The sequence below is a fragment of the Myripristis murdjan genome, chromosome 5 (genome assembly GCF_902150065.1).
Source record: "Myripristis murdjan chromosome 5, fMyrMur1.1, whole genome shotgun sequence".
Taxonomy (NCBI): domain Eukaryota; kingdom Metazoa; phylum Chordata; class Actinopteri; order Holocentriformes; family Holocentridae; genus Myripristis; species Myripristis murdjan.
In genome coordinates, this window is record NC_043984.1 from 15360081 (window position 1) to 15380262 (window position 20182).

Below are 20182 nucleotides of genomic sequence, written 5' to 3' on the forward strand. Positions count from 1 at the left end.
TTGAACTTGATGGGTCTTCTGGTTAACTTCATGTTTACCATCAGATCAAATCACCGTTTCACAGCGTTATAGACTTGTTTTTCCTCTTTGCATTGTTATGAATAATAAATAGAGGTAGCTTCTGCTCTCTTGAGTGCTTCAGCTGCTTTGGTTGCAACATAAAGAAAGTGCTTTGTTTAATTGCAGGGTTGAGCCCTGATATGCTGATAATATTTATAATAGATGTGACTATCCGGGGATAGGATATTGAATTCAGGGTTCCTACACTGTTTTGAAAAATATGAAAAGGTATGGAATATGAGTTTAATTGTTTACAGGTTTGGATAAGTATGGGGAAAGAAGAAGAGGGTATGGATAAGTATTTGTGTGTCCAGGATCCTGCTTCTATTTACAGTTTTATAAAAAGCTCAACTCAGAAGTTGCAATAATAAATTAATCATGCACACAGCATATTTAGATTTTGTTCACATTTGGAGCTGCCGGCTGAATATATTTTCCACTGAGTGGGTGGGGCAGAGTGATTGAAACACCTGTCCATATTATGGTGTGCAAATCAGTGGGGGTACTTGCCATCCCATCCAAGGCAACAAGATGAGAAAATGCAAGTTTTCTGAGAAATGTTTCTGTCCAAAATGTTTAAAAATGGTTGGTGGGGGACTCATAAAAACAAGTAAAAAGCTTGGTCCAAAAAAATCACTCTACATCTGCAGCATGGCGGAGGCAACCATCATTAGTCATATAGAAGGATAAAAGAGCAGTGATCTGGTGAAAGCATTGTCATCAGCTGATGTCTCATCATTTTTTGCTCAACCCAATGCAAGCCCTACGAGTGATGAAGCAGCCAACGCATGTAACAGTTTGAATATTTACATGCCTGATAAACATGTAGCTATCAGTAACCTGAGATGGTAAACATAATCTGAAGATGAAATCCACCGAGATGTGTGGAAGCGTACGTCTGGAAAAGTCTGGTATTTTGAAATGGTAAATGTGTAGGAACCCTGAGAATTAATGACACAAAAGGCATTTTGAATGTTGATCACAATGTACATGGCTACATATCCAGTGCACAAACCTCACTCATTAGTGCATATGGCATACAACATCATACTATGCATTAGATGGCACCAGCTCATAACAAAATTTTATGAATGTGTAATCACATAGTTCTATAAGGCACTGCAGAATCTGCAATCACACCATAAAAATCGTGAACAGCATTTTTCAAGGTTTGCTAATGCACGTTGCTTTTCAGTACCTTCAAGTTCCCTCATTTATCCTCTCACACACTCGTCATTAGACAGAGAGGAATGTTGCAAAACTGACTGCTCAGCTGAGCAATACCAAACGTAACACTGGTAACCCAAGACACTTATCTTCCTCAAGCAATTTTTCCTCATTGATGTAATGGATGTGTCCCTGAAGGGCCTTTTTTTGCGAATGTTTCCTCAGGACAGGCTGCTGTTGCTGCTCTTAACATCAGCATAGCGACGGCATCCAGAGGCTGTGGATCACAGCAGCCTTGGAGCAGCCTTTCAGGGCTAATGCTCTGTGAGCGCTGGAACTATTGATTCGCTGTGTCACCTGCGATTATAAACACAGATTAATAGACAGTACGTTTTCAGCTCCAGGCAAGATATAATGTTAGAGGAATGGCATTTTGCTGCCGAGTTTTGGCTGCATGTTTGGGTTGTATAATAGAGATGTGACAGGCCAACCTTCGATATATAGCGTATAATTTCAGTTTCAATCTGTCCCTGAGGAGGAGTCTGTCTATTGCTTTTCTTATAGCGTGACGAGTGTGTTGAATACAAAGCAAACTTTTCCCCAAAATGTTTGCATGCGACCATTTAATCATCATTTGACACATTTACAACCACTGTTTATGAAGCCTTCAATTTGTCCGGCAAATTTCTGGTTTTACACAATCCTCATCTTTTTCTTTTGTCTTTTTTTCCCCCCCACCATTTCCCACTTGCACATCACGCCCCATCACAAAGTCCTGTACATTTATTTGTCATTCATCATTGTTATCTGTGTCAAAGGCTGTTAATGATACCTATCAATGGGGCAAACAGCCTCATAGTTGGGAGTGCCGTGTCAGCACTCTGTGGGCTGGGATTTGGATGAGCACCGTGTGTCTGTGCCTGATAAAGTCCTGTAAGGGGCCTGCAGAGGGTAAAGGTCAGGGATGAGCGGTCTTTCTTTTTAAAACATTTAACCACCAGATATCTCAACCAGCCCAGTCCTATTGTCTGTTGCAACCGGGCGAGGTTTTCTAGCTCAGTCTGGTGCCAAAGGTTAGATACCCAAAGGCATGGAATCATTTAGTGTCTTTAATTTATACGCTGAGTGGCATTATTGTGAAATTCCATTCAGACGGTGTTTCCAATTCCTCTCACATATGCCGTGCCAATTTAAATGCATGAGAAGAAATAATAGAAATTTGAACACAATGCTTACTGTCATCCCAAAGGGCAACAATTACTGTGTACCATTTTTCCACAGAAAAATAGTTGAATTCTTTAGGGAGTTTACATTGTAGCATTGTAACAGAGGTGTTTTACCCAGAAAACATCTGAACTCTCTTTTGTCTCGGCTTTCGTTGTCCTTTAAAGATTCTGTCCACAGTCCTAAGGTCTTTTGTTGGACTGCTTAGTTGACTTTCTAAAAATTGCTTTTCTAACACTCCAATCTCTCTGTTAAGCACATTAAACAAGCAATTAATATCGCTTTTCCCCACTATTATCTGGCGCTGAGGCTTTGAGTTGCAGTATTTTCATTTACACCACACGCCTTGATCAGCACACATGAATATCACTGTCCTTTTGAGGGACAAATTCAACTTTAAAACAGTATAATGGATAAAATTCTTTTAAATTGTGGGGTTGAAGACAATGTACATAGTGTGCAACCATCCAACTATTTTGGTTTGGGTTGTGTGTGTTTGTGTGTATGTGTGCGTGTGGTTGGAGGGATCTAATGACCTTAAAGGCCCCATGCTGTACACTTTTCCAGGGTTTTATTTTAACTGTTGATCTCCCTGCAAGATGTATTTGTGGTTTTGAGTACCTGTGGTCTGTTAAATATAGTTTTACAGCTCCTCTCTCTTGCCTTTCTCCCGGAGCTCTGGCAGCACGGTTTGTTTAGCCAATCAGAAGAGAGAATCAGCACCTCTCCACTGATTGGCTGACTGTTTTCTGAGTGACAGATGGTTGGGCCAATCACAGGCAAGTTAACGGCTATATCGTTATCAACGGTACTAATGAAAAACTTTACAACTTCCGAAACCCGGGAAAAAATTAACATCAGCCACTGGTCTCTAACGTATGTTTTCTTTGGAAGACTGTGCAGTGAAACATGAGTCTCCTTGCATCCGTCTATGGTACAGCAACGTTTCTTGGACATGTGGCTAACTTGGCTAGTTTAAGTGGGTGCAGTCGCCTTATGTGTGACATCACAAAAAGGAGGAAGTGCTGTCCGTGCGTTTTAAAGGGAGAGTTTCAAAAAAAACGGGCTGTGTGCATTTCTCCATTTATCACAGGTTTAATGCATGGGACAGTATTTATGTGGCCCTGAGACCTTCCCTATCAGGAAAAAACAACGAAAATTGCATTTTTCATGCCATGGGGCCTTTAAATTATTGAATCATTCAAAGAAATACTTAAGCATTTTGGGCAAAGTCCCTTTTTCCAACACACTCAGACTGATACGATGTTGGATACCATTTCCCCCCCTGTGTGCCCAGTGGCTCAGTTCCCATGGGTAGCATTCATGTTAGCTTAGCATAAAGACTTTAAGTCTATGGGAGTTGTTAGCCTAGCTCTGTCAAAGTGAAAAAATAAACCTTACTGCAACTCTGAAGCTGTCTTATTTACATAATGCATCATATGTATTTGAAATACACATCTTGGAATTTAAGAAAAAGACTGAAAATTTTAGGAGAAGTTAATTTGTGCCGAATCTAGTCATACTCTCAGCGGTGGGCGGATCATTGAGATAGATGGAAGGATAAATGTGTTCAGTGGTTATAGTTCCACCATCTAATATCTCCTTTTTTTAAAATTTTTATTCCCAAGATATGTATTTCAAATACACATGACTGACTTTGCAAATAAGACAGCTTTGGAGTTGCTGTAAGGTTTATTTTTTTCAGTTTGACAGGGCCAGGCTAATGACTCCCATTGACTTCAAGTCTTTATGCTAAGCTAAAACAAAATGCTACCCATAGGAATCGAACCACTGGATGTGCAGGGGTGAAAATGGTATCGAACATCTATTTTCAGTCTAGGTATGTTGGAATAAAAGGTATTTTGACACAGAATGTTGGAGTGTTCCTTGAAAATGAATGGCCTGGGAATTACACATTGTTTCACTCCTCCTTTATTTATTTTAACTGATACCCCTTCAGGTTTGTCCCTGATATAAGAATGGTTATAAACACGCAACCAACTTATTGCACTCAGGAGGAGGGCATTTCAGGGTGTTGTCGTTTCCAGCATGACGATTGTCCTCCCCTTTTCCTGTGCGATGATTGATATAGGCGTGAATGTGTCTGCTACATGAGAGAGTGAATGCCAGTGTAATTAAGGGTTGGCTGAGGGGAGGCAAAGATGAGCTGTCTGCAAACCACTGATAGTTGCTCCTCATTCTGCTTGAATACCCTCCACTGTGATTCCTACCGAGTGTTTGTCCCCTCTCTCCACCACGTGCTTTTAGGTGTCTTCTGTTTCCTTCGGCTGAATGTGCTCACAGGAAAAAGGGGCAGGATATGCAGTATGAATATTCACAACAGGACATGTATTGATCGTCAAAAGGACAGCTCACATAATGGTTGAATAGTTTGGAGGCCATTTGAAAAGTCTGTCTCAGTGACCCACTTGTTGAAATTTGAATGGCTGATTTCTGCCTATTTGAGAGGTGTAAAAGCATGGAGACCTAAGTTGTGGTGGCGGATTGAATGGCCTCTGTATACAGACACACTTCCTGCTCCATCTGGGGGTGTTTCTGCCATGAGCAAAATCTCATTAATATCTCATGGGTGTTTACCCTCGTAATGTTGTCAGGCCTGTGTTTTTCCCCCTGTCGCTCGCAAGAAAGTCCCTTATTATTAATTTCTGAAAGATTTATCATAACGCTTTAATAATAAATGCCCTGTGATATGAATGTGCCAGAGAATGGTAGTAATAAAAATTTACTACTGTCATAGCGGGCTATTTCATTCGTGTGCTGTGTGCAGTACAGTGACAAGGAGCGGAGAGAGAGGAAGAGAGACAGACAGACAGCACAGACGGCAAGATGCAGTTTTAGCAGCCACATTTAAAATAGAGTAAATTGTTTTGCATGTCGTCCACAGCTCATCCAACAGCCTGTTGCTCTTTCTCTTGTGGTGCCCACAGACCAGAGCTGGTCACATAGGTTAGCGACGGCCCAGCGCAGCTCCGGCTCATTATTTCCATAACCTTTGACCTCTCACCGCAGAGGATTGACCGGGCTGAAATGAGGTGGTTGATATACCTCTCATTCCTCAGGATACACACTTTCTCTCAGTGCACATTCACACAGCTCACAGTGCTGACACAGATACAACGACAGGGCGTTTTTTCTCCCCATGAATTACAACAGACCCTGGCCAGTTAAAAAACCCTTGGGAGTGTTTTAACCCTCCTGTTACCTTCTAATTTACTAACATTTTTTAATCAAATTGGGTCACTTTTACCCCAGCAAATCATTATCATGAAAAATATTAGCCAAATTTATGTGTCAGGTACTTTGTGACTTGCTGACTACCTAAATAGCCCTTTAAATAAAGCATAATCTCACCCAGGCCCCCCATTGTTCATCAAACTTCTTGTGGAAATCATGTTTTTCCCGCCAAATGTCACATTAACTGGACTGATTCTCACACTGCTACAAGTGTGGTTATGCTAAAGGGCCCTGAAGCAGAGGGAAGTGTTTTGAAGATTATAAATAACATGTTATAGTTCCTCAATGTCCAAAACAACTAAAGCAAAATGTTGTCTTATATGTTTGATACAGCTAAAAAAGAAAAACAGCCTGAGGTCAAATTGACCACAATGAAAAACCAAAGGGTGCTAAATGTGAAAACATGTCATCATGTTAATTTTATTTTTACCCGCGTGTCTCCATTAAATCGGGAAAAGCCATTAAATATGAAGCTTTCAAAAAAATTTGCTAAACATGTATGGGGTCAAACTGTCCCCGAAGATAACAGGAGGGTTAACCAGTGAACTGAAACACACTGAGGCACTGTGGTGAAGCTTATTCACGATATGAAACATGCATGCACACACGCACAATCCAAATTACCCTGCAATAATAAAACATGTGGCTGCTGCTTGTTTAGTAGACCTCTCGATTCAAATAAAAAAAAAAAAAGGTTTGACAGCTGTTTTAAATAAATGGCTAAATTAATTGTCCAAACAGGGGTGGCGTTGTTATGGCTTTCCATTTACGTATTAATTGAGATGTTTATTTACAACACATACAAAGAGCCAGCTCCTTCAGCTGAGAGCTCCAATAGAGTCACTGTGAATTTGTTCCACTGCCAGCAGCATAAGCCTCTCTCTCTCTCTCTCTCTCTCTCTCTCTCTCACTCTCTCTCTCCCTCCCTCCCCCTCTCTCTCCCTCTCTCTCCCTCTCTCTCTCTCTCCCTCTCTCATTATTGTGTGTAAAGTAAGGCAGCCATAGAGCAGCCCAGCGTGAGCCTGCTTCTGGGTATCCTGCTGTCCAATCTCCATTTTAAAGACCAAGGAAAGGTCAGCTGAACAACACCTAAACAGCTATCGACAGGACAGGATGAAGGAGAGGGGAGAGAGAGGGAGGGGAAGGCCAGTAATCTAGAGAAATACCATACGGTGGTGAAATTGAAACTGTCAAAACCTGCAGATTAGGGGAGAGGTGTGAGAACATTGTTCAGCAAGAGTGGTGGTGCAGATGGTGGGGCCTCCTGCACTCCTCTCCGGTGAGGTCTGCGGTTCAAGTAGAAAAAAACAACAGGCCATTTTTTTTGTTTGCTCCTAATTTAAAAATGTTTTAACAAAATAGCTCTCGGACAAATGGATTTTTTATTGATGTTTGAGCCGACTCGAAAGGGGCCGCCGTAGCCTTCACTGGCACGAGATCCAACTTTTTATAGCCCGAGAATGGCAGATTTACTTTTAGTGTGAAGATTTCAGATCAATACAGGAGGACGAGGAGCCCCCTCCAGAGGAAATTATTGCAGTTTTTATGATTTGGCGTCTGCTCCTCAAAACGACTCCCTGGCACAACGAAGATATTGCTGCCTCTACTCATCACTACTCATCATCCCTTTTTTTTATAGCGTTTCATACTGTACACATCAAATTAAAACCTTGGGGAGAGCAGTAGGAGGAGGAGGAAAAGGAGTGGACAGGGAAGGTTAGATGATTATTAGGAGAGCTAGCTGCACCCTATTGTCTTCCTGGACTCAATTAAAACACAACTATAAGTGAAGTGAGGAAAAAAAATTAGTAGCAAGAAGCAGATGAGTCTCAGCCGGTGGAGCTCATCACACACAGCGGACCTCGATCTGTGTCATTAGCCGAGTGTACAGAGTGCAAAAAATGGCTCAACAGGGTATTTTCAAATCACACAGATGGTGGATGGGTTCCATTTGAGGAAAAAAAAAAGCGAAAACAGAAACTGATCTAAAATTGAGGGAGTAATAGGGTAGACTAGCGGTGTATGATAATGAAACAAGTACGTATAATTATCTACCAACACAGTGTGTGAATTATTGTTTTGAACCAGCGAAGGAATTGGCGGTGAACTCTGTGGAAGATTGATATTTGGAAAGTGTCTGAAAGCATCTCGAGAATGCGTGTCAAATTGACATCATGTCAGAATGAATCATCTGATTTCACAAGCATGCTGTTGCCACTCACACACACACATACACACACACACACACACATACACACACACACACTCACAGCCTCAACTCAGCCATTAATCCACCTGTATGAGTCTTCTTATTAGAGTACCCTGGCTGTGTGAATATGAATAATAAGTTTTCTCACAAAGCACAATGTTTTGATGAGTGAATGAACATCTTCATTCATTTTGACTCAAGGCAATTAAATCAGATCTCTGTTGTGTTTTTTCCTGCCACCTACAGATCCATCAGTGCATCACAGGCAGAAGTCGGTAGTGACGGACATGTGCTACCCGACAGAGATATCCAACTTGATGGACTTTGGCACTCCAGACTCCTCGCTAGGCAAAGGTAGGGTGCTGCTGTAAAAATACGAGGTGTTGCCTTGGTGACAGCGGGAACTGTGTGTGGTGATTTGTCCTGGCAGTTAAAAGACAGAGAGCTGTCAGCTTGTCTGGAGCAAAGGCCCGCACCGGCAAAATGTGTGAGAACAATCAGATAACAGCTGTGGGTGGCATGCTGCAGACCTTGATACAGGCTAAATAACATGTGCTGTCACCTGATAACTGCAGGAGGAAGTAACCAATTATGTTTACACACCTTACTGTAACCGAGTGCCATTTTGCACTTTTTTTAGTATGTTTACCTTTACTCAACTTTTACCTTTATATAACATGCTGAAATATTGCACTTCACCATGTTTTAAATCACAGCGTAAGAGTGCAGAGTAAATTTTTTTATGCTCTTCATAAGCAACCAAAAAACTTTAAGTGGATTTTTTTAACCAGTATTTTTACTCCTAATTTAATAAAATATCCGCAAAATAACAGTACTACTGCATGAATGTGACATTCAAGTGCTCTTTCCACCACTACCTGATATAATACATATAGCGCCATTTACACCTTGCATTAAAATGTGTGTCTCTGTACCTGGATATGTTATCTGGTTAATGATATCTGATATCAGGACGTGCACTTACACCTGACATGTTTTCTCTGTATCTGGATTCTGATTGAATCTCAGTAGGTGGGTCATTCAGCAGTTTGGTAGGCAGGGTCAGCAACAACTGCATCTAAATCACTACTGACTGCATATATATACTAAACAACTAACTTAACTTTTTGAGTGCAGATATTTCCATTTACTTTATTGAGACATAAATAAAAATAAAGATGTATGTTAACAAACTCCCTTAACATGATGCTATAATTATCTACGTCTATGTAACCATGGGAAGGCTAGCTAACATAAAGATTAATTAGCTACTTAGATGAGACGACCTAAGGACTAGTAAGTTATTTTTTTTTTTTAATAATTTCCAGCAGCTGACTTTTTTGTCTTTTGGCCAATCTTTTTGTGCATTGCTCCAGGATGTCAAAAGGTTATTTTAACAATGCCACATCAAAACTGGGATTTATAACTTGACAAATGCAAGAGCAGCTGCTGCGGTTACCATGGTAACCTCTTCACACCATGCAAACGTTCCATTAGGCTGAGAGTTAGAGGGAAATGTACACCAGGAAATACTCATCTCTCTGCAAAATGCTAGGAAAAAAATGATAAGATGTCTTGATGAGGCGACTTATGACAGTGGATTAACTCTTTAGTGACTGGGCCTGCCTTAATCGTTTATAGGTGGAATTAAGTGCGGGGGACAGCCTTTAAAAGTGAGGGGGACATTTCCCTCTCATCTCCTATATCGGTTATATCTGCTAGAAGACAAGGCGCAGTGACGTCTTCAACTTACAGGTGGATTTATTTCCTGAATCCGTCCCAGCTGCATGGGTTGCATTTACACCGACCTAAGAGCTTAAACATGCATTTTTCCTTAAGCAGACAACGTGTTCGGACACAGATCACATTTTAATACCAATGTGACTCTCACAGAAATATGACATCAAATAAATGATTTCTTGTCAGAGCAAAGCATTTTGTTTAGCAAATTGCTTTAAGTTGCATGGAGTTTTACCAGAGTGTATTGCACCAAATTTTATTGTATTGTGTGATTATTGCACTGTGGCATGGTCCCGTATTTTGTCCTGTTACAGTGTGTCTCAGGATAATAGTCTTTCTCACTCTCCCTCTGGAGGTAATCAAATTGACCAACTCATAATGATCGCCACCACAGAAGCTATCATCATAAACTCTATTGATCACGCGGATACTGTTGCCTAATCCATAAGCCTTGTGGCCTTTGCATTTTCTCATCATAACAACTCCTATTACTGTCTCCCTTTATTCTCACACTGACATCAGACCAAAAAGCCTCCCCCGCAATTGTAATTCTAATCTTTTCATCCAATCTAGCCCCTTGAAGTTGGCAGAGTGCACTCGGTGGCTTTAGACGAGTCTCATGTCATTTCTATCAAACCTTAGCATAGACAGTGGTGACCCGAGTCCCTCGTTCTCCTCCTTCCCCCGTGTCCATCATTCTTTTCAACTTCCCTCCTCCTTCTCCTCCCCTTCACCCGCCACCCCTCCTCCTCTCTCAAGGCTAGCTAATATTTTAATGCCGCTCTGTCCCGGCTCTCTATCAGCGCTCCCCAGCACTGATAATGCAGAGTGACAGGTTGACCGTGCGCGGCTGAGAAAAAGGGTGAGGGGAATACAGTAGGAGAGAGCAGAGGACAGAAAAAGAAGGCTTTTAGGATTTCTTTTAGCTTGCATATGAGCAAAGCAAATCAATGACATAGTGATACAGGGAGTTAAGCCCCCAGAATAAGGACAGACAGGAGTGGAAAATTTTGGACTGAAGAGCTGTCAGGATAAAAGCAATGTCATGAATAAGATTCAACGTACCAGTGAGGCGAACCGCGGCGTGACCTTGGAATTATATAATGCTACATATTGGTCACAAAATGTCTTATTCCCATATTATAATGCCACAGAGAGTTCTTTAATATACCTGGGATTAGACTGCGTAAAATATTTATCAAAGCAGGTAGAACTACAGTACTCAGTATCTCAAAACCACAGTGATGGAGGAGTGCAATTATAAACACAACATAGCTCAGTGTTGCTGCGCTGCGCAGACAAAAAAATGTAGCCAGTTGCAAAAAAATAAAAACAGTAATGTGTATGACAAATATATTTGTCAGGCTGTATGTATACAAGTGGCCTTGTAATAAGGAAGTTCCAGTTGTATCTGCTACAGTAGAGGCATCACTGTAGTCTTTTGTCTCAGCTCTGATCAGTCAGAGAGGATCAGACTGGCTGTAATCCTTGATGTGTCAGCCGGTGATTGACAGATCCATTGCCTCATGTGACAAGTATCTGGCTGGAGTACATCTGATCTTTGGGCAGAACTGAGACGCGGAGCCTCAACCTCTGACAAGCAGGAGAAATAGCGTGCTCGGCGTGTGAACTGCTGTCATGTCTTTAAAAGCTCTCCCTCTCAGAAATACACACACACATGCACACACACACACACACACACACACACACACACACACACACACACGCACACACACATGCGCGCACGTTATGGCATTCTCTCACGCTATATTACTCGAGTACTTATAAACCAAAGATTCCAATATAACTTTATATCCCAGTTGGCTCTGCATGCTGTAGTGATTCAGCTGCAGCCCTATCTGTTCTCCTCGTCCTACCTGAACCTGCCTTTGGGCCTCGGCGCTACAAAAAGGCCCTGTGAGGCAGGTTAGATCAGCCCTCACTTTATTTCCTCTGTGATTGTGTCCACATGTATCCAAGCCCCCATCTAATAGGAAGGACATGAGAGAAAAACAGTCCGTCAAGTCCCGGGGGGTCAAAGACGCCTTGGCCAAAGTTCACATTAGAGGAAAAATTCCACCCTTAAACACATTAAAGGACCATAACAGTGATTTTGGAGGTTTGGCCTGCTTACCACAATTTAATCACATTTTACATTCCAAGAAACTATTTTGCAAATCAGGTGGCAATCTAAACATTTCAGAACGTACAATCAAAATCTCTTCATTTTCAAATGTGAATTTTTTGGTTGAAACACCCACCTTATAATGTTCAGTCGTCACCATTCATAATCTACAGAACTGACAATTACAGGTGAAGAGCAAATGTTTCCCCATGGAGTGTTTTCCACTGGAGAGACCTCTTCACTCCGCCCAATTTCAAGTCACGTGAATGATTGACATTTTGTAGCTATTATATTTAATATATATTATATTAAACATGCATAATCACTGGTATGGTCCTTTAACACGGTTTCAAAACAGGTATCAGTGACTCGTTTGTGTTCCCTGAGCTGTTTTGTTGTTTTAGGGTCTGATTCTGTTTTTCCTTTGGTAAGCTCTCCAAACTAAATGCACATGGAGATAAATGGCAGCACAACTACTGTGAAGCTTAATGGGAGAAAGAACAGAGCGCTCTTTTATGTTGGATTTCTGCAAATCGGTGAATCTCCCAGGAAGCCCCTGTTGATTTTTTTTTGTAGGTATTGAAACCTGACAGTTAACATTTCAGTTTCAGATTGCTGATTTGTTTCTTATTAGAGATGCAGAATTGCAAAGAGTCAGTTGATGTGAGGACAGTTTAGACAAGTGACAAAAAATGTGGAAAAGTGTATATAATTTGACAGTTGAGTTGACATTGCTCTCGTCTTCAGATTGACTCACTGATAAATTATAGATTTTTTCAGTTGAGTCAGTTGACCTTTGCAATGTTGCAATAGTGTACCTTTACACGCCATCACAGCTGTGCTGAGAATGTCTCCCAGTGACATCAGCTGATCAGCATTTGGATGATGAGCCCCCACATCACAAAAATATGTCATCAAACAGCAAAACGGCACCAGAGATACAAAAATCTAAATTTTTAAACAGTGTTAAGTTTTAAATGGTGTTAATGTATTTTACACCGGAATCTTCCTTTAATGTGCTGCTGTGTATCTCAAAATGTGGAGCATCACACTAACATTGCCAGGGCCAGGGGTTTGCACACACACACACAGGACTGTAGGCCTCTTTGGTTAAAAAACATGACATATTGTGTTAGCCTGGCATCAGTTCACTGCTGTGCTGATCTGTTTTTACTGCTGTTTGTTTCAAAGCTTACATGTGTGGCATTCTTTATTCAAAGTTTACATTCCTACCTCCTCTGCCAAAGCACACATTCAAATTCAGGAAGTGAGTAATGTAAACTCGTGGAGGCTGCAAAGGCATTGTGGGCTCCAAGAGGGTATGCGGCGCACATACAGAAGGCCGCATTGTTCTCGGTGTGAGCTGGAGAGCTGTGTCGGTCCTGCGCTTGCTCTCTGTCTGCCATCAGGTGGAGCAAGAGTGCTGTAGCTGCAGTGGCGGCTCCAGTGACTCACCTGGCCTATTACCTGAGGCCAGAGGTATGGCTGCCCCTCCCCCTCTTGCTCTGAAAAGAGAGCAGGGAGAGGGAGGCGAGGATATGAAACTATTTGGAGCGAATGGGAGTAGCGGATGGTTGAATGTTGTCCAAGCTGCCCCTGGGCGTGTCACTAAACAGGTACACAGGAAGAGAGAGCAGTAGATGAGGGGAGGGGCAGGCTGACTCGCTCACAGGGGAGCACTGTACTTCCTAGGAACCCATCTGGGTGGAGCCACAGCGGCCAGGGCTGGGAGCGGCTGCCCTGCTAGGCTGCCTGTGGTGCAGAGGAGTGCGTCACTTTGAATGGTGTGTGTACGTATGCATGTGTGTGTGCATGTGTTATATATATATTTTTTTTCTCACCTGCTATGAGAGCACACACCACGCCTGACAGTGGAGCCGAGTGGAGCCTGTGCCGAGGAGGACATGAGGTCCGAGAAGGAGGAGGGGAAGGCCGGTGAGTGAGAGCGAGGGAAATAGAGAGAGGGATAGACAGAGAAAGAGAGAGAGAGGGTTATTGGAGGACTGGTACAGGCCTTAAAACTGGCTTGAGTCGGTGGTGTGCGTCAGCTCAGGTTCACGTGTGTGTTCATGTGTTTGATTATTCACACTGTTTCTATTAGAGGATCTGAATGACACAGTCAAATCACTTCATTTCTGAAACAGTAATGTATTAGTCATGGCAATAATTTCCTATATGTTCATAATAATAAATAGCAGTCTTACTTGTGAGTTGTTTTGCATGTACATTACATACACAACTCTTCGGTACTGTATTTTAAAAACTGAAACTGGTGATACCTCTTGTGTTTGCGATGCTGTTTCTTGTTTGATGGTCTATGTTAGTCATTCACTGGGTGATGGCATGAGGAGACGTTTTCAACCTGGAGTTTTACTGGAGAAAAACTTCCAAATATCTGATGCAGAAATGGTAATTGACAGATTTCAGTGTCAGTTCCTATAAGAAAAGTAAGGGCTTCTTTCTAGATTTGCAGTTTTGCAGAAACGTTAGACATTCATACACGGAGAAAAACAGCAGGAGAAGGAGCAGAGCAGATTTTTCCTCTCAGTAAATTCCAGTGTATCGGTGTTGGAGCTGTTCCTGATGTTATCTGTTATACACACAACAAAAACAGGTACCAGAAACACAAGTTATATCACACACATCAGTGTTAAAGTAATGTGTTTTTAGGTGGATTGTCCTATTTTGTCTATATTTACCATATCCTGGTCCTCCATTATTGAAATCTAATATATGACCATATATGTCCTTATATCAGAGAAATATATTCATATATGTTACATGTAGTCATGTATGAACCAAACATATATATCCCCCTGGAAATGTATATTCATACATGCTCAACATATATGATAGTGGCTGTTAGTAACCCCCAAATATGGAGAGGATACAAGTATTTGTAATATATTGTAAATAATATGGGCATATATGACATATATGGAAATCTCCTACATGTATATATTAAGTTCCTGTATGGATTGTTTCACTGATGATGAGAACTAAATGCTGACCTACATATGACCGGTTCTTATGGATAATGTGCTGATCTGTTAAGCTCCTATAAGCAGTGTACATGTTTGTGGTGTTGGTCAGCTATTGTGCTGCATGACAACATTTAGTAGCCCAGTCGACTACAGCATTCATAAGAGGGAGCAGCATTATCTTGTGTCTCTGGATTAATGCAGGACGCAGACAGACTGTACAGCTAGTGGAGATGTGTTTGAGTTGATTGAAGATGCATTTGGAGAGGCGGTGGCTATTTGAATTCTGTTCAAGCTTCTTGGCAGAGCCCACGTCCTTGAGACATAATCTTTATTACTTTCTAGATGTCATGATCTGGTTTCTGACACTACTGTTTCTGAATAGAGCTACACAAGGTTGCGATGTATGGCTGATTATGGATTTTGTGCTTGTGTGCGCGCACGCACACACAGTCATATCCATTCTTGTGTGTCCTCGTGGTATTTGAGGGGATAAGGCTGAGTTTGATCCTGCTGTGTTTTGCGTGACTCCTACTGCTGCTGATCTTCTCCATGCCCAGAGGTTGCCTCTCAAAATTGCAGAAGATAATGAGTTTGACCGAGTGCACTGCTCGAGACAGATGGCACCATCAGAGTTGGCTCCACGCTCACACCCACAGTCCCTTAGTAGAGCGTTCAACAGGCCCAGTCCTTCACTAAAACCACTGGAGACAAAATGTGGCACAGCTTCACGGAGAGAAGAGCTTTGTTCAGCATCAAGGCTTTTTTCTATTGTTCTCTTCTTTCATTGTATGTGCTGTTGCCTGTAGCTACTCAGAGCTTGGATATCCTAATCAGGGACCACTATTACTTTGATTCAGTGCACAAGTATAGCAAAGAAATGTTATTTATTTCCACCCCTACAAAGGAAAATGTCAATTTAATCAACTTATTACACCTTTTAAAGTTTTATACAGATGCTTTGATCAGCAGCACAGTGCCAACAGCAGACCAGGCAACACTGGAGCTTGTGGGATTGAGCTGCCTTGCCCAAGGACATGAAGGCAGTTTGGTAGCATATCAGCCATGTAGAATTACAGCTCTCCTGGTGTGTCACTGACAGATGTGCACTTGTCACTATAATACCTAGAGGATTGTTGGGTGGGGATTTGAACCAGGGACTCATGTGGATCATAGGTCCTCTGGCATTTTGCTCATCACTGATAATGAGCTTCTTGTAAGCAATGAGCTAAACCAAGCCTATGTGCCATGAGTGATATACATGTGTGAAGCAAAGTGATAGTCAGGGTATGTTTTCAGATTGCATCTCTTGACTGGAGTATTACAACTCTCAACAGCCTGGTCCAAGTCCTCTCAGTGCTCTCTCAGTGTCACATCCCTGGCAGCATGCCTAATCTGCACATAATAAACGTGTGAATCAATTACAGCTATCTGCACTTGGCATCCTTGCACTGACCTCAGTTGTAATGTAAACCCACAGGCAATTAATTAATGGAGCCTGTTCCTTGTAGATACTGTGCACACTCAGAGACAGACACACACAGACAGGCCTGCATGCTTACAGACGCACACGAGCAACATGTATGACTCTGAGGTTCATGGTCACTGAATTGATTCCAAGCTACATGAGCAGTGACTCAGGAACAGCCTCAACAGGATTAACATCTCCCGCCTCTTACTTAAACGAAGAGCTCACCTAAAATACAAAGAAAGCTACCCCTAGTACAGTCAATCCATCTAGGTAGTTTCTGTCTAATTTCGGTGTGACTGAAGAAGATAGTCAAACTATATCTCTCTACTACGACCAAGTACGAATCAGAGGCATGTATGCTTTGGCAGGAAATAGTAGGAGATTGTGTCGGGTATCAGTGCCACTGTTTTAAAAAAGAGCTGTTGTTGTTGAGTATATTGCATATAAATTTTAGCCATCCAGCCCCAGTGTATCTGAGACAGGGAAGGTTATGGTAATCTGGAAACCTCGCCCAATCACACTATTTGGACTGCACTAAAAGTAAGTAGAAAAAAAAAAAAAAAAAAAAAAAAAATATATATATATATATATATATATATATATATATATATATATATATATGCATTTTGAGTGAACTGCTCCTTTAATATATCATGTCAAATTTGTGTAAAATCATAGTAAAATGATTAACATATTAACACATTAGCATTTCATAGATAAACCTGCGACATTTCTGCTGCTCATTGTGGTGAGGTACCATTAAGCACTAGAAGCTCTGGCCAGGTTAAGTTGAGAGGCAACACCATGCATTATTTATGCCCATATATATTATAGAGAAGCACTGTAATACCTCGAGTAGGAAATGGACCTGACCCTCTCATGCGGGGGGGTTTTAAGGACCCAGAATGAATAGGGAGTGTGAGTGCATTGAGGCATCAGGAATAAAATGTTTGCTCTGGGGTTTTTTTCTGTCTCCTGGTAGAAAGACTAAGGCTTTCTGCTGTTTTTTTTTTTTTACTCCTATTTGTAGCTTAAGTATGTCAAATCTGTCTCTATCCGGCCCACACCACCAGTCCACAATTCCTCCATTCCATTCCCGCACAAGTTCTTCCCGTGACAAATTAACAATAAAGCCACTAAATATAGTTCTGCCAATGATTTAAAAAAGACAGTCCCTAATCGCAGCAGCCTACCTCTCCCACCCACCTCCCCTCCCCACAATCTGAAGCGCAGCAGGGAGCCACAGATAGAATGAATATGTTCGCTATGGGTGAAGCCTTTCTTTCTTGTAGCATTTTCTCTCGCCCTCTCTCCCTCTCTTTCTGTGCTGCTTGTGTGTCATTCTGTTATTCTCCTGTAGAAAGCCCTATATTTGAGCCGCCCCTTTGTCTTCGGATGTAAACAGATTTTTTCCCCCCACATTGCAGTACATTTTTATATACATGACTTTCACAAAAACCGAGCTGTTCTTTTGGTGATTCTGCGTTTTTTAAGCCGGATGCAGTGAGAGAAGAATTGAATGGATCTGCTGAGTAGATATATGGGCATTCCATGAAATAGATGGGCCGTGGTGACTGGTGCAATCCATCCGATATTAAATAAATGTATTCTGTCCTGTGCAGTTAATTTCCCACAGACAGGCTGAGGGTGTCATACGAGCAAGCAATCTAAAGCTAACACAGATTATTAATAAGACGGGGCTCATCACACACCCCTTGATATTTAAGTCGCAAGGTTCGCTCTAGTTCATCCTGCCTCTATTTTCCTGCCTGTCAGAGCTACTGTATTACCTGCATGATGAGTTTGATCAAGAGCTGGAGCAGATTGCTGTCATCTCCCAGGGCAATCTCAACTGATCTTCTTTATACTGTAATTAGTGGAGGCCAGAGCTCAGCAGACATATGCTCCTCTCATAGTGCAGTGCAGATTTAGCCAGCTGTGAGCATACACTCCCCTGCCACACACACACACACACACACGCACACACACACACACACACACACACACACACAAAGGCGTTCCTGATATAGTCATCCACCAGCACCAGGGGCCTGGTGCTGGCGAGACAGAGGAGGTGGAGAAACATGGAGGCACAGCTGCTAAGCCGTGACACAAGATGAAGTAAAATTTATTGATAATGATCACCCGCCTGTAAAAGTTTGTTGCAAACACTTCATAACATCATGCAATGAAGACGAAACAAATGAACCAGTATAACAAAACAGTGGGGTTTGTTCTGATGATGTCTGTGATATTAGTAACAGAGTATATATCATATGTTTCCTGTTTGCCTCCTATTGTTTGTGTCATTTTGTGCAGTATTATACGTGGCCCATTGTTGCTGCATCATCCATTCAAATTGTTTAATGTCAGTCTTTGTTTCAGTAAACAATTTTGTATTATTGTATTATTGTAATGTTTGGGGCTAGTAAGTATTTACATATTGTGTATTTAAGAGGTGGACAACCCTACAGCTAGTCCCTTCAGAGGGTGAATATACTGTGGACATGATGTTATAGAGAAATCTAATTTGCATTACAGTATGCAGAATTAGCAGTATCCGCTGGCTATACAGACAGGAGTGTCTGTTCTGTTTTTGGTCTGTTGCATGGGGTCATAAGATTAAGATCATGTTTTGTAAGGATCAGCTGCGTGTTGCTGTCAACATAAGTCTAGTCAATTGTATTTCTTTAGCCCTAATTCATAGTTGCAGTTATATAAAAGCGTAAGCACCGTCTCTTTTTGCTTTTTTTTTGACTGCAGTTTGACCCATAATCATCTTTTGTTGGCAAATCAATCAAAAGAAAAGACTTACTTTAGTGTATTGTCCATGTATTTGTGTCTTTGACTGTGTATGATTTTTATTTTGGTGATGGTTTGGCAATTCGTGCTTTGTGTGGAACTGGAATTTCATGGAAAATAGAGAAAATACAGAATGTTCGTTGCTTCTTATGCGTTTCCTGGTAGACATGGACACACACACACACACACACACACAAACACACACACACACACACACACACACACACACACACACACACACACACACACACACACACACACACACACACACACACACACAATAAAACTGTTCTAGAGGAAAATAGTGACTCATATATGAAAGTCAGAAGGCCATGAGATATTGTGTGATGGAGGTCAGCATAAGCAGGAGCTAATTTGGTCCAGTGGCTACCGTGTCATTTGGCTGACAAGTTGTTACAGAAACAGGGTCGCTTGTATGCCTTCAGGGAAACTGACAATTTAAGTCAACATAATCACCTGCAATGCAGGTAGCTACCTGAGAAACTGCCTTAATGTTTCTCCTTTCTCAGGGCAGCCTCTGAGCAGGAGAGGCAGTTTTTTGATGTTTTTATTGGTTGAACTCCTTGTATAGCTTATCAAAAAGAGAGGCTTACAAAAGGAATGTAGAAGAGGCCTGTGATGAAGCATTTTAATGATGTTTCAGGTTGTGTTTGTAGTAGCTCTGCTCATATCAGTGAGTCACACAGAAGCTTTTGTTCTTTTGCTCTTTTTTGCACTCCTTCCCACTCCCTATTGTGCGTTTATGTCATATTGTATGTATATATAATTTTGTTTAAAGAAACTCTGAATTACATTTGGTGATAGTTCCTCATTTGAATATATGCCACATGATGACTTGTGTGAGAAACGTACCATGAAATGATGTGGTTGCTTTATTGTCCTCGTGTGCTCGCTACACTACCTGCAGTGCTACAGCAGAAAATCTCTCAGCGCATTCTTTAGAAAGTCATTACTGTTTTCATCCCTTTGCTCCAATCCCCCCTCCCCATCCACCCAATAGATAGCATTATAGCTGTTCATCAACACCACAAGAGCCACCAGGGAAGAACAGAACAATAAGTCAAAGCACTGCAGGAGAGACCGGACCCAAACAGGGAATCAAAAAACCCTCTATGCTGCAGATTATT

The 20182-nt window shown here is 41.6% G+C and overlaps 1 protein-coding gene across 3 annotated transcripts in view; it reads left to right on the forward strand.

Annotated features, from left to right (window-relative positions):
- kaznb (kazrin, periplakin interacting protein b) overlaps nt 1-20182 on the forward strand; it is a 53697-nt gene that overhangs the window by 21762 nt on the left and 11753 nt on the right. For 2 of the 3 annotated variants that reach the window (XM_030052502.1, XM_030052503.1), the window contains exon 2: nt 8162-8269. In XM_030052502.1, coding sequence (XP_029908362.1) covers nt 8162-8269 — 108 coding nt within the window. Of the gene's footprint in view, nt 1-8161; nt 8270-13506; nt 13716-20182 lie in introns of those variants that run through there. The other variant, XM_030052504.1, reaches the window with a different exon arrangement.